Raw genomic sequence first — 13,252 nt, 5'->3', positions numbered from 1 at the left:
AAGAGAAAATTTATAAATGTATGTTCTTAAATGGACTAGCACACTTGTCATTAGCTTAGACATGCATTATTTTATTTCCTCTAGAAAGTTCAATAATTACAATGTAAATAACTAAATAACATCATGCATTCATGCTTCATACTCCGATGAATTTAAAAGATATATACATTTGATCCCCACGTGTCTAAAAGTTTTTAAGATAAAAAGAATGATTGATTGAGGACTATAATTACCAAGAACTCTTCAACTCTAACACGATTTAATAATAGAAACTTAAATAAATAAAATTTCAAAAGAAAAGAATGAAATATGGAATACCAGTTGAAATCTATACAGAGATAAATATAACTGAGTAATCAATTATTAAGTCTGAATAATAAATACACAAAAAAAATCACTGTCCAAAACCTAAAATCATAAAACACCCCTGATTAATATAAAAAGGGGACCTCTAAAAAAAAGTAGAGATAAAGATAATCACACACATGTACCACTATGCCTCCACATAAAATCATAACTCAAAAAACCAAAAATAAAATAAACACTAATATCAATAATGGAGAAAATGACCCAAAAGTAATTAACAGAACTTAATTAAACCACATAACTAAACCAACTAACACTGATAATAAACCCACACTCATTGAAACGCCGCCCCTCACAGCGGCGTTTTTCTTTGATTCCGATGGCGATGGGGCGTTTAGATCAGACGGGTTCCCACCCGCACCTCTCGGTCCAGGTGCTGGTCCCGAACCTGAGCCGGATGCTGGAGCTGTACCCGGCTCTGACCCTGGTGGTGCCGGTGGCGATGCAACACCGCCTTCCGGAGACATGCCTGGTCCACTGGCGGTCGTCGGAGAAACTGCCGGACCTGTTGGGGTTCCAGATGATGGTGACATGGCAGGACCTGAAGTGCCAGGTGTACCAGAGGATGGTGACATGGAAGGACCTGAAGTGCCAGGTGTACCAGAGGATGGTGACATGGCAGGACCTGAAGTGCCAGGTGTACCGGATGAAGGTGACGTGGCTGGACCAGAAGTGCCAGGCGTACCAGATGAAGGTGACGTGGCTGGACCAGAAGTGCCAGGTGTACCGGATGGTGGTGACATGGCTGGGCCAGAAGTGCCAGGTGTCCCGGATGAAGGTGAGGTGGCTGGACCTGAGGTGCCAGGTGTACCGGATGGTGGTGACATGGCTGGACCAGAAGTGCCAGGTGTACCGGATGGTGGTGACATGGCTGGACCAGATGCGCCAGGTGTACCGGATGGTGGTGACATGGCTGGACCAGATGCACCAGGTGTACCGGATGGTGGTGACATGGCTGGACCAGATGCGCCAGGTGTACCGGATGGTGGTGAACCAGATGCACCAGGTGTACCGGATGGTGGTGACATGGCTGGACCAGATGCGCCAGGTGTACCGGATGGTGGTGACATGGCTGGACCAGATGCGCCAGGTGTACCGGATGGTGGTGACATGGCTGGACCAGATGCGCCAGGTGTACCGGATGGTGGTGACATGGCTGGACCAGGTGGTGACATGGCTGGACCAGATGCGCCAGGTGTACCGGATGGTGGTGACATGGCTGGGCCGCCAGCTCCACCACCGCCGCCGCCGCCCTCATGGTGGCCGGATCCGGGAGTGCCTGCGGGAGGTTGTGTAGTAGGAGAACCGGGGGAGGCACCAGGAGTCGACGGAGGCTTGGTGGAAGGTGGTTTAGAAGGATATGATAAGACTTTCACAATGATTTTTTGGCCTTGTTGACAATTAGTTTTGTTACCACTAATGAAGTAAAATGGTCCTGAATGATTCAACTCAAATTCCGACTCGCCATCTTGCATCTTTTGTATAGGGTGATCAGTGTTACAACTATCATAATCCTCTTTACTCACTTCCAACACTGAATCCGTTGCTTTGTTATACCTAAACACTGCCAATTAATCAACAACCAAGTAACAATTAGCTAAACACAACTATAGTCCATACGAGTACATAACATCATCTAATCAAGTAATCAAATCAAACATTTCACGTAGTCACCACAAAATATACATTTAAGGTGTGATGTTATAAATTAAACTTGATTGGACTAATTTTTAAAAAAATGTGTCAAAAAGTCGAAACAGGAAGAACTTACAGACAGTATCATGAACAAGAAACCGATTGGAACCAGCCCACTGATTATAATCCTGAGCAGGGTGAGGAACCCAACCTTGCCTACCATTAACATAATGCCTAATAGGGCGTTGATTCATAGCATCGGAACAACCCGAAAAGGCGAAGACGATAAAGAGAACACCCAAAAGCTTAAGAGAAGCCATGGGTGAAGATAGAAGAAAAAAGTTGGAAAATAATGAGTGGAGAAGAAAAATGATACGAAACAGTAAAGCTAATAATGGAGGAAGAAGGACAAAGGTGGAGGTGTTTATATATAGGAGTAGAGAGACTAGAAGGTTCAAAGGGAATTGAAGTATAATAGGGTGTACTATTATGTAGGACACTATGACTTTACTATATGTAAATCAAGATTTTATTATGTAATCAATATATATATATAAGGTAGGAATTATTTGGTCAATAAATTATAAAGGTGGAAGAATAAGGTGAATTATGGAAGAAAATAAATGTAAAAGAGTTTTTTTATTTTTTATTTTTTTTTTAGGAAATGTGAATGAGAGCTTGATTAAGAGAGATTAGTATACGAAAAATAAGGGGATTTAGAATAGAGTAATTTAATGAGTTGTCTTTATCATGGTGTAATGGAATTGAGTGAGAGACGTGATTAATTTCAAGACTTCAGTACGTGTGGATTTTTTTTTTTATTTTGTGGTGATATAAAAACGTGTAATTTGGTGTACAAAATAGGAGGTAATATTAGTACTTGATTTTTCTTTTTAATCTAGTATGGAGTTAGACTTCAAGAAATAAATTATATGGATATAAATGAGCTCTTTTTTTTTTTGTGTACTTTCTTCATTTTTTGTAAGACGATTATTTTTGTATTCTAAAGCACACAATAGTTTTTTTTGTATAACATACAAGTGTTATATATTGAAGTAACTTTTTAACAACTTTAAAGTAACTTTTAATATGTTTTGATTATCTTTATACATTAGAAAATAAAATGTTTAGATGTAATTTTTTTAAATGGTTAATATTGAAGATACTTCTATACATGCTTCAAAAAAAAAAAAAAAAAAAAAAAAAAAAAAAAAAAAAAAAAAGAGAGAGAGAGAGAGACTTCTATACATTAGGGGTAAATCATTTGTAAAATAGAGCAACTTTAATTATAAAAAAAAAAAAAAAAAAAAAAGGTGACTTTTATATTGAAGAGACTTTCAATTGTTAATAACTCGTGTACAAAGTATTTTTCTTACAATGTTGAGTCGACAACTTTTAAATTAAAGTATTTTCTTACTCGTATAATATTTAGTGTACATAAGACTTATTTAGAAGTTTTGTTACTTCGATTTTTAGTTGCAAAATACTATGACAATTGCTAAAGCACAAATGTGCAATTTTAATTGTTACACCAATTTATTAAAAAGTATAAAAATTGAAGATATATATTGAGAGACATAAGACTAATCCAACAATGTTGTTTTACTCATAAGACCTAAACTTACATTTGCATTGTGTTGCTATTACTTATACCATTTTTGAATTTTTATATTACGGTTTATCGAAACTATTATCTTTTTACATTATACTTGGTGGTAAAATTAATATTAATTTGTAATGTCGTACACTACGCGTACATGTGTTTCAATGTGTACTTACATTATATTACTGTATCTTTTTATTGCACCAAAAAACAACATTATACGAGTATTATCTTTTTTAATATATCGATGATTAGGGATACTTTTGGTTAAAATTATTCGTTGACTAGTACGAATTGAAAGCATTGCGACTTAAAAAGGGAGTTATTATAAGAAAAGATTAAGGATACTCAGTGAAGAAAATGCATGAGTTGTCAACTTGTCATTTTCGTTGTGGGAAAGAATCGAGTGTGAGACGTGGCTAATGCTAAGACTTAAGAAAGTTCAAACTTTTTATAGTAGTAGAAAGCGTGTACTTTGGTGTAAGAGTACAAAAAACTCGTAAAATACGAAGTAGGAAGTAGTGGCAAAGGGGGAATTGACTTAGTGACTTATACTCTTGGGTGGAATTGACTTATGAGAAATGTTAGTCCGATAGAGCTCTTCTTCTTTATCAATTCAAATAATTTTTTTTTTAAAAAAAAAAACTTTAATACTCCCTCTATTTCTTTTTACTCGCAACAAATTAGTAGTTTGCGGACTGCTAGACAAAAGATGATAAGTGTAATTAACAAAAAATAAAGGCATGTGTTTAGTATTAATCCAACCACCCCAAAAAAAAAAAAAAAACAAAACAAAACAAAATCAAATACAGCCACCTATCACCAGCAGCAACACCACCACCTAGCAACACCACCACCACCTAACACCATACCACCACCACCTAGCAGCACCGCCCTCGATTTCGACCCAGCACCACCCCCGATTTCACCCACAACCACGCCTTCGACCCAGACCCAGCACCACCCCCGAGTTCGCCCAGAACCACGCCTTCGACCCAGACCCAGCACCAGCACCACCCCCGATTTCGCCCAGAACCACGCCTTCGACCCTGACCCAGCACCAACACCACCCCCGATTTCGCCCAGAACCACGCCTTCGACCCAAACCCAACACCACCCCCGAGTTCACCCAGAACCACGCCTTCGACCTAGACCCAGCACCACCCCCGAGTTCGCCCAGAACTACGCCTTCGACCCAGACCCAGCACCACCCCCGATTTCAATCCACCACCTATTTCGTCCATAACCCACCACCGATTTCGACCCGCAAAACCCAACACCTATTTCGACCCACCACCGATTTCGATCAACAAAACTCACAAATCCCACAACGAGGAAGGCGGCGACAAGGAAGAAAAGAAAAGAAAACGAAATAAAGAAAGGAAGGCGGCGACAACGAAGGGAGATCGGTGAAGAAAGAGAGAGAAATTCTGGGTATGGTGGTGGTGGTGGTGGCGGTGATGGTAGTGGTGGTGGTTGTCAATTGAAAGTGAGGATGAATTTAATTGGGAGGGGAATGGTTTTGGTGGAAATGATTAAGTTAATTAATGTAGAGTCTAAGTTAATGAGATAAAATCAGTAGTTTAATTAGGGTGTTTAAAAACAAAAGTAAGGGTAATTTTGTAAAATCATACAAAAAAAATACTATAAAAGGAAAGAAAATAGTTTGTTGCAAGTAATGTGTATTGTATTTGTTGCGAGTAAAAAGAAATGGAGGAAGTATGTGGTTAGCCACAATATATAGTGTGGCAAACTATCATAGGAGTTACTTCGTTAATATTATAGGAGTTACTCGTTTAATACTTAATATTAAAGTGGTTAGCAGCAAATATTCTTTTTTTTTTCCCTCTCTCCTCCAAACTCTTTGTTCTTTCTCCTCCTCCTAGCAAAGCTCCTGTTGGAAACCTAGGGTCTCGTCAGAGTTCCGGCGCCACGACCAGTTCTCCGACGAGTACCCCTGTAACTTTCCTTTAGTTTGTGGGCGAATCTTCCCTGATTTAGATTCTCGTCCACCCCTTGTCGTGGTCGAGATCCCCACCTCTTTAAGTCTCTCGAGGTTCCACCGCCGGTGAAGAGGAAGCGGAGCCAAGTTGACCTTACACCGACAACATCCACCTCCATTAAGCTTCAACCTCATTTCGCCGGCAAGTATCTTCCTTTTTGGTCATTTACAGAGGATTCTTTGGCTTGTTAACCTCGTGGAAAGTGTTCGGTTTTGTTAATTTCTTCAGCTCAAGGTTTGTGGGCTTGTGTTCCCTTGTTATGTTCAGTTTATGAGAGCATATTATTTGCTCTTTATGGCATTTAAATTCTAGTTGTCAGTGTTGTTCTTTGTTTTTCTATACTTAATTTTAAAAGTACCAAGGATGTGTTTAAGGAACTTAGGGGGGATTTGTGTTTTGCTCATTTTTGAAGAGGATGATTTTTCTTCTCATAGGTTAGAGAAAATTGTTGGGAAATGCGGGAATCCTTTTGTTATTCTCAAATTTGTTAGCAGTTTAAAGATGAGGGTAACCAGTTGTACAAGTAGAGTAATATGTTTTAGCCATTGCAAAATACTCTTTTGCCCTCAAGATCTTGTCCTTTTGTTCTGGTTTGTGATGATGATGATAAATTACTTTTTTCTAAGTCTTGTTGTGTCTCTTAATTTGAACTTGGGGGCATGGGTCAAAAAGAGAAACTTTGACAAGGTTGGTCAATTGTGCTCATCGGTGTTGTGTAGTGATAATTCAAATGTGAAAGCTTGCTTTAGAAGAGTAGTAGCAGCTTTAGACCAAAACAAACCCTACTTAGCTTTCATGGATCTTTTGCAAGCAAGCAAGATTGATCCCAGCAACAAAGAGTTTCAACAAAAGCTCAAGGAGGTGACCTCCAGATTATGTTGGTCTCAAAATTTTGTTGATGATGCACTTGTGGTTACAAGTTACAATAGAGGATGAGAGGTTTAAAGACTTTGCTTTGTATGGGAAGGAAGAAGAAAAAAGAAAGTTAGGAAAGAAGGGGAAAAAGAAAGAAGGAGATGGTCATGAATATGGGTGTGTTCAACTGTTCATAGATGTATTGGTGTAATAGATGAAACCAAAGTGGGAAAAAATGTTGTTCGAAAATCTTTGGATTTAGAAGGTAAGGTGAACCCTTATGATCAAGATGAAAGGCCCAACGTCATTGCTGTTTTGAAGTCAACTTTAGAAGAAAAAAAAAATCAAATCTTACAGGCTCAAGTTATCGGTTTTCGAACCGAAAACGAATTGATTCCTATTTGCATCTCACCCCGACAATGTATGGGGCGGTTTCAAGGGATGAACACTATGGTACTATTGTTCTTTCCGAAAGAATTTTATTAGCATTCGAGTACTTGATCCTCCAAAGAAGAAGGATTGTGTTGAAACTCAAGAAGTTTCTACACCAATGGAGATTAGTATCCCCCCTTTGAAAGGCATGATAGGTGTGAAATAACTCCAATCTTGACGCAAGATGATCCGACCATAAGTATAGTCACTCATGCGTCATCATGTGAAAGTATGTCGATGCTCCTTTTAGATGCACCAGGCCTGTCCCAGTTAAAGTCTACTAAAAACCCTAAAATGTGCTCCTCTCAGACATCGAAGATATTTGTCTCCTCCCTCCGTTCCAGAATTAGAAGGAAACCCATTTGTCAAAGACCTAAATTAAAACTCCCTCTAGTATTAGTGTATTACTAACTCCTTGTTTTGCAGGATGAGTGGCTCTAAAAGAAAAGCATCTTGTTCCTCCGAAAGCATTTGTTTCCCCAATAGAAAAAGATTGTATGGTCCAACCCCTAGCGCTTTAGTGTGTAATTTGTATTATGATTAATATAATGTTTTTTCTGAAGTAACAAAAATATTATAGTGGTTACTTCATCAGTATCAGAGTAGGAGTTACTCGGTTAATATTGTAGTGTTTACTCGGTCAGTGTATTAGCAAACGATCACATAAAGTGGTTAGCCGCACAAAAAAATTGCTGAAATATTATTTAAAAAAGAAAATGGATTTGGCATGCCTTTTTTTTTTTAAAAAAAATTGTATTTTAAAATTCACTTTTCATTGATAAATACTTCAGTATGAGGTATTTTTTAACATACAAAATAAGGCATTTTAAATAAATTTTTTATGTTTTTGGCATGGAAATCAAAGAATTTTTTTAATAAACGTTTGATTACCAATGGAGGAGGAGAATTCAAACGTACAACCTATAGTACACAGGCTTGTAGTATTTGTTGTTAACTTTATTAATTACGGAGTAGATTCTCATTCAAAAAAAAAAAAAAATTACGAAGTAGATTAATTAATGTATAATAAAGAAGTACTCCATATAAGAATAATGTGTATTGAATATTTTTCAGAAGATATGGCAAATAAAATTAAACATAAGGTTACTATTAAAAAAAAAATTTTGAAAAATGTAAACATAAGGTTTTAAAGGGAAAAAATTTTGATGGGTCTGATTTCCAAAATATTTGGCATCATTTTGTCAATCAAATTCAGTCCATCATTTCTCCTTTGTTAGGTCTTAAAGCGGAAGACATCATAAGGGCCCAAATAAAGAAGACTAATGCCCACATGAAAATACAACTTAAGAAAATAGCCATTTTATATAACTGGGCTTTTTTCCAAGTAGGAGGAAATGCCATTCCTAATCTGACTTTTTAATCTCAAACTAGTGTATAGTTCGGATGTTGCACCGAGTTGTTATTTTAATTATTCCTTGTGATTATATGTATTTGATATTTATAATGGTTTTTTTTTTTTTTTTCTCTCTCTCTCTCTTAATTAGACCTTGTGATATCAATTATATGTATTTATTTTCATGTTTATAACATAGTTATAAGAGGTTGGGTGTTTAAATCCCCTTATCATCATCTTTTCATATGAAGCAATATTGGGTGACGTGTTATAATGATTCAGGTTGATTGTGTAGTGATGATGTGGCATAATGAGAGATGGAGTAGGTGACGTGGCGTGGTCTACGTGGCACATAGACGCTCTTAGTAATGACTTTTAATAGATTAGTATACTACGTAGATAGATAGATTCTCAATTGTATATTTGTATGTCTATAATTACTTAAAAGTTAAAACATGTATATTGTACAATTATGGAAATCTGTCCATCAGTAGCATCTTTGCTTACTGTCAGACCATAAGAAACATTCAACCATTTCCAGCAAAGTTCAGTTAGGCTCCTAGCATGGTTAAGGGCACTCGGCACCCAGAGCCGGTACCCCGAGTTAAGGGTGTTCTCCAGTGTAAGTAGGTCTATGAAATCAAAATCCAGTAAGGTTCTCAATTTTGAGCGATTTCAGGAGCAAAAATACTACTTCATCATGTATTTACGGGGTATCTACAGCAAAATTAATGGACAGTGTAAGCATTTACGCCACTTATGAGAACCGTATAAGGATCAACTTTAAGGGTAACGAGGTTGGACTTTTATGTATAAACTATGATGATAGGGATTATGATTGGTATACTCATATGTATTTACTCCTAAATGAGTACACTGCGCAGCTAACAATGAGCTGAGCATAGTCTACCATCCTGCTCATTGCTCAGCCTCTTAAATATCGTAGTACAGGCAGTACATTATATACGCGCTATCATAATGGTCCTTTTATCTAATCCCATATCAATCTTTCCAAGAATCCTTTTATTTTGATAAAAAATTTCCAAGAACCCTTGTATAACTGATTCATCAGACTTCAAAATTCAATACAAAAACTTGGAGCAAAACTCTGCATTAAACTTATCCCCATAATTTTACTACAATTGTGAGAGCATCTATTTAATACCATAATGTTCCTACCATACCTATAATGGTTAGACTAGAACTGCATTTCCATTGTTGTCAGGAGAGAGCTCAAGTGTTGTCCATTTCTTGAGTCGAGTAATCAGATAAAGTGAACTAGATTGTGCAAAGAGGCCACATATCAAACCGATCCAAAGACCCTAGATCACAAATTTGTGCCAAATTGAATAGGGTTAGTGCAGGAAGATTATAAGAAAGCTGTTCAATCTGTAAGGTAAACAGGCAAAAGTAGACAAGTAGTCACAATAAGAAGTGTAGAGTGCGAGTATTAGGAGGATTACCTTGACATTAAAATCAAACTGGAAGGCAAGTAAGCATGCAATGGGCATACCAATAAGATAAAATGTTCCCAAATTTATGAACATAGCCAAGTGCTGAAAACCACATCCCCTGCATACCCCTGTTTCACGGCCAAGAACAGCATAATAGATCATTAACTACAGTTAGAGAAGATATCGTAATGACAGTGAAAAGAAATGATGACTTTAGATATTATCAGACCTGATAATACGCCTTGAATAAAATCAAAGAATATTGAAATGCAAACTAGAGGAGTCATGGTAGCATATGCTTTAATTATAAAAGTGCTGCCACTGAAGAAGCCTGCCCAAATGTTATGTCCCAAGGCTAGACCAAGAATAACAAGGCTGGCTAGGAGAACTGACAGCTTCAATGTAACGCGCATTGCATGCTTTGCTTCATTCGCGTTGCCTGCTCCAAGCTCATTTGAAACTCTTGTGCTATCATGAGGAAGATAAACTATAAAGATTATGATAAACTTTTGAATAATTCAAAGATTTAAAGGTATTCAAGTGTTGCATTAATACCTTCCTGCAGCACTCAGTCCATAAGCAAACATGTAAGCAATTGCTTCTGTATTAACACTGTTCAGTGTTAAGAGCAAGATATGAGATTCACACGTAAATCAAATTCAACCAACATTTTTCATTGGAATACAATCAAGAAAAATAGAAGTTAACCCTACCATATTGCAATGAGAGAAGTCGTTGCTTCAGAATTTGGCATAACGCCAGCCAAGAACACCAAAATCTCAAACGCCCAATACTCTAAACTGAGAAATCCAAAAAAAAAAGTCAGAACTCAGAAGCAGTAAAATATATACAAACCAGTTTGATCAATCACATATTTAAAATGTGGTTAATGTAGGAGAACATAATGTACATACTTACCAAACCATAGCAGCAGAAGGCAATGCCAATTTCAAGTTGGCCAAGACATAGCAAAATGATTCTTTCGATAACCCTCTCCAAGTATGCTCAAACTTTTTAGCACAGCTCACATACATCAACATAATCAAAACCGATAACCAAAATGACATAGAGGTAGCCAATGGCGCTCCCTTATAACCAAGGGACGTGCAATAAACAAACCAATAGCTAAGGCCACAATGCAAGATCAATGGCACAAGTGAGAATACAATCAAGGGTAAAACCACAGATTGTGTCTGAAGGAATCTTAAAATGTTTTGCAGAATACCATACGCGAATATTCCTGGTATAAGAAATCTCATGTAGACTGCTGCTTCTCTCGAAATTTCAGGGCTTTGATAGAGGAAAATTAAAATGGGTTCGGTAAACCACCATAGTATGGATATAAGTATGGAGAAAAAGATTGAAACGATACATGATGCTTGAAGATAAATCCCTAGCATTTCATACAGTTTTGCTCCAAATCCTTGACCACATAATGTCTCCAATGCACCACTTAGTCCAATCTACAATCACAAAGTTGACATCTAAGTTAACATTTTTATTTTTTTTGAAACCCATCTAAGTTAACATTTATTAAGTACATATATCCCACAGCCGGAGATTCTAGTCGGAAAACTTGATAGGGTAGCAATACTCAAACTTGTTATGTTTTGGCAGTAGTTTTTTCCAAAAAAAAAAAAGATTTAAATTGTAGTTGTTCTCAAAACTCGTCATTTATATAGTAGGTGTTCGCAAAATTTCCTATTGTAAATTATCTAATGTATGTTCTAAATACTAAGATAAGAAGTAATTTCTATTGTGAATTTGTGATTGTTTTTAAGTGAATACAACGACAACAACAAAGCTTTAGTCCTAAAGAAGTTTTAAGCCAAAGCCAGCATAGCCAACATTAAGCATACATTGCATCAATCCATAAGGTTACAAAGTATTAAGTATATGTATTTGAGTTGGTTGCTTATTTACCTAAGCAAACTAATATCAAACTAAAAATGATTGCATTATTGCCTTATTGGTAATCAACCAAAAAAGAATTCAATGATGAAAATTACTGCATATAAACTGCTCCACCCTTTCAAATTTTATCATTCAATATTCATCACATTGGTTTCAACCCTCATATAATTAAACTTACAATAATTTCTCTAAAACACCCTTATCATTGTTCTCGAATGTACCAATAAATTGATTTTAGCACACTTTTATGAAAGCACAAATTTTTATACTCTCTCCGGGTGTGCCAAAAAAGACAAAACTACCCCTTATTTTAATATAACCTGATCTTTAAGAGACGAAGGGGAGTATAACACCGAGCATATAAATCAGGAAAAACAGAGGAAGAAAAGAGAGACAAACCATGAAAGCAAAACCAGTAACAGTAGCCCAAGAATTAGCAAGAGTAGAACCAGCAAGTTGAAGTTGACCAATATGACCAGCAAACATAACCGAAGTAATCGGAATTAGATAATAAAACACATTGGTTAATATCATTGGAAGTGAAAATAATATTTGATCTTTTGCTTCCTTCACATCCACCACTTTTGCCAACCATCTCGCTCCGCCGCCATCTCCTCCGCCGCCTTCAGCCCCCAACAGCGGCGTTGCAGTTATTGCACTCTCGGTTTTAGTCCTCATATTAATTTGCTTCGTATATTATTTGTTGTAACTTGTAAAAGAATTTAATTGTGGGTTTAATTTGAGCCGCCCATGCAAATGGTTTTAATGCTATCCACTTATATACTTGGTGCGAGTGAGGGATAGCTCAAGTGGTTAAAGCTCTCATTTCGATTATAAGAGATATTGGGATTGATTTTAAACCCCAAAAATTTACTCCTTCCGTGTGTTTTTTAAGTGTTACCCTTACCAAATCCGACTGTGTTTAATAAGTGTTACACTTTTTTTTTTTTTTTTTTTTGGCAAAAAGATACATTAAAATATTATATCTCTCTCCTTTCATGGTCCCACCAAACCCATTACTACTTTTTATATTATATATATCTCTCCTCTCACATTCATTATTTTTCAATAAACTATTAACTCCATTATCTTTCTTTTACAATTTTTTAATACTCTAACTATTCCACTTACCTTTTATTTTAATATGGCAATTAAATTGCCTAAAACTATGTACAGATCAAACTATAACACTTAAAAAAAACACGGAGGGAGTATATATACTTTCCGACTTTCTGTATTTCTTGTATTTCTTAATGGTCCCTAAATAAAATAAAAAATGTCACAATGTTACGCTTTGATATTTTTCGAGGGAGTTCCTCCCATTTATTACCTTTCACAATTTTATGCATTGATTTGTGGACTACTTTATTATTTTCCATTTATCTTTTAAAAAATAAAAGAAAATAATTAGGTTATGAGAAGAGATATATTTACAAATTTATTTAAGAAATGAATTTGAATTTACCCATATTTTTCCTAACAAACATTAAAAAAAAAAAAAAAAAAAAAAAAAACCGGAAGGAATATGACTGTATGAGTCATAGGTGTGAATAAGGGCCACGTTTTAACTGATGTTTGTTAGAAGAGTCAATAAATAATGGGGTTGGTTTGAAAATTAATATGTAGGTATTCGTGC

At 36.3% G+C, this 13,252-nt stretch overlaps 2 protein-coding genes across 2 annotated transcripts; both read right to left on the bottom strand.

Annotated features, from left to right (window-relative positions):
- Positions 1-339: 339 nt before the first annotated feature.
- On the bottom strand, positions 340-2,504 carry LOC145629262 (uncharacterized). Its single transcript, XM_081681808.1, has 2 exons — positions 2,138-2,504; positions 340-1,930 (listed from the first exon to the last, which is right to left on the bottom strand). Exons 1-2 carry the CDS (start codon positions 2,319-2,321, stop codon positions 591-593), a joined length of 1,524 nt encoding a protein of 507 aa, XP_081537934.1. The 5' UTR covers positions 2,322-2,504; the 3' UTR covers positions 340-590.
- Positions 2,505-9,239: 6,735 nt separating this feature from the next.
- LOC145627191 (protein DETOXIFICATION 19-like) lies at positions 9,240-12,352 on the bottom strand. The gene is made up of 7 exons (XM_081679582.1): positions 12,016-12,352; positions 10,621-11,165; positions 10,416-10,502; positions 10,258-10,314; positions 9,932-10,170; positions 9,712-9,830; positions 9,240-9,570 (listed from the first exon to the last, which is right to left on the bottom strand). Exons 1-7 carry the CDS (start codon positions 12,292-12,294, stop codon positions 9,442-9,444), a joined length of 1,455 nt encoding a protein of 484 aa, XP_081535708.1. The 5' UTR covers positions 12,295-12,352; the 3' UTR covers positions 9,240-9,441.
- Positions 12,353-13,252: the final 900 nt, after the last annotated feature.

This window comes from Chenopodium album, chromosome 4 (genome assembly GCF_948465745.1).
Source record: "Chenopodium album chromosome 4, dcCheAlbu1.1, whole genome shotgun sequence".
NCBI lineage: Eukaryota > Viridiplantae > Streptophyta > Magnoliopsida > Caryophyllales > Amaranthaceae > Chenopodium > Chenopodium album.
This window is presented reverse-complemented; position numbering and strand designations above follow the sequence as displayed.

Coding starts and splice junctions, on each gene's coding strand:
- LOC145629262 (XM_081681808.1), bottom strand. CDS start 2,321: ATGGCTTCTCTTAAGCTTTTGGGTGTTCTCTTTATCGTCTTCGCCTTT. Junction 1,931..2,137: donor TCTTGTTCATGATACTGTCT/GTAAGTTCTTCC, acceptor ATTAATTGGCAG/TGTTTAGGTATAACAAAGCA.
- LOC145627191 (XM_081679582.1), bottom strand. CDS start 12,294: ATGAGGACTAAAACCGAGAGTGCAATAACTGCAACGCCGCTGTTGGGG. Junction 9,831..9,931: donor TATTCAAGGCGTATTATCAG/GTCTGATAATAT, acceptor GCCGTGAAACAG/GGGTATGCAGGGGATGTGGT. Junction 9,571..9,711: donor AGTTTGATTTTAATGTCAAG/GTAATCCTCCTA, acceptor TTTGTGATCTAG/GGTCTTTGGATCGGTTTGAT.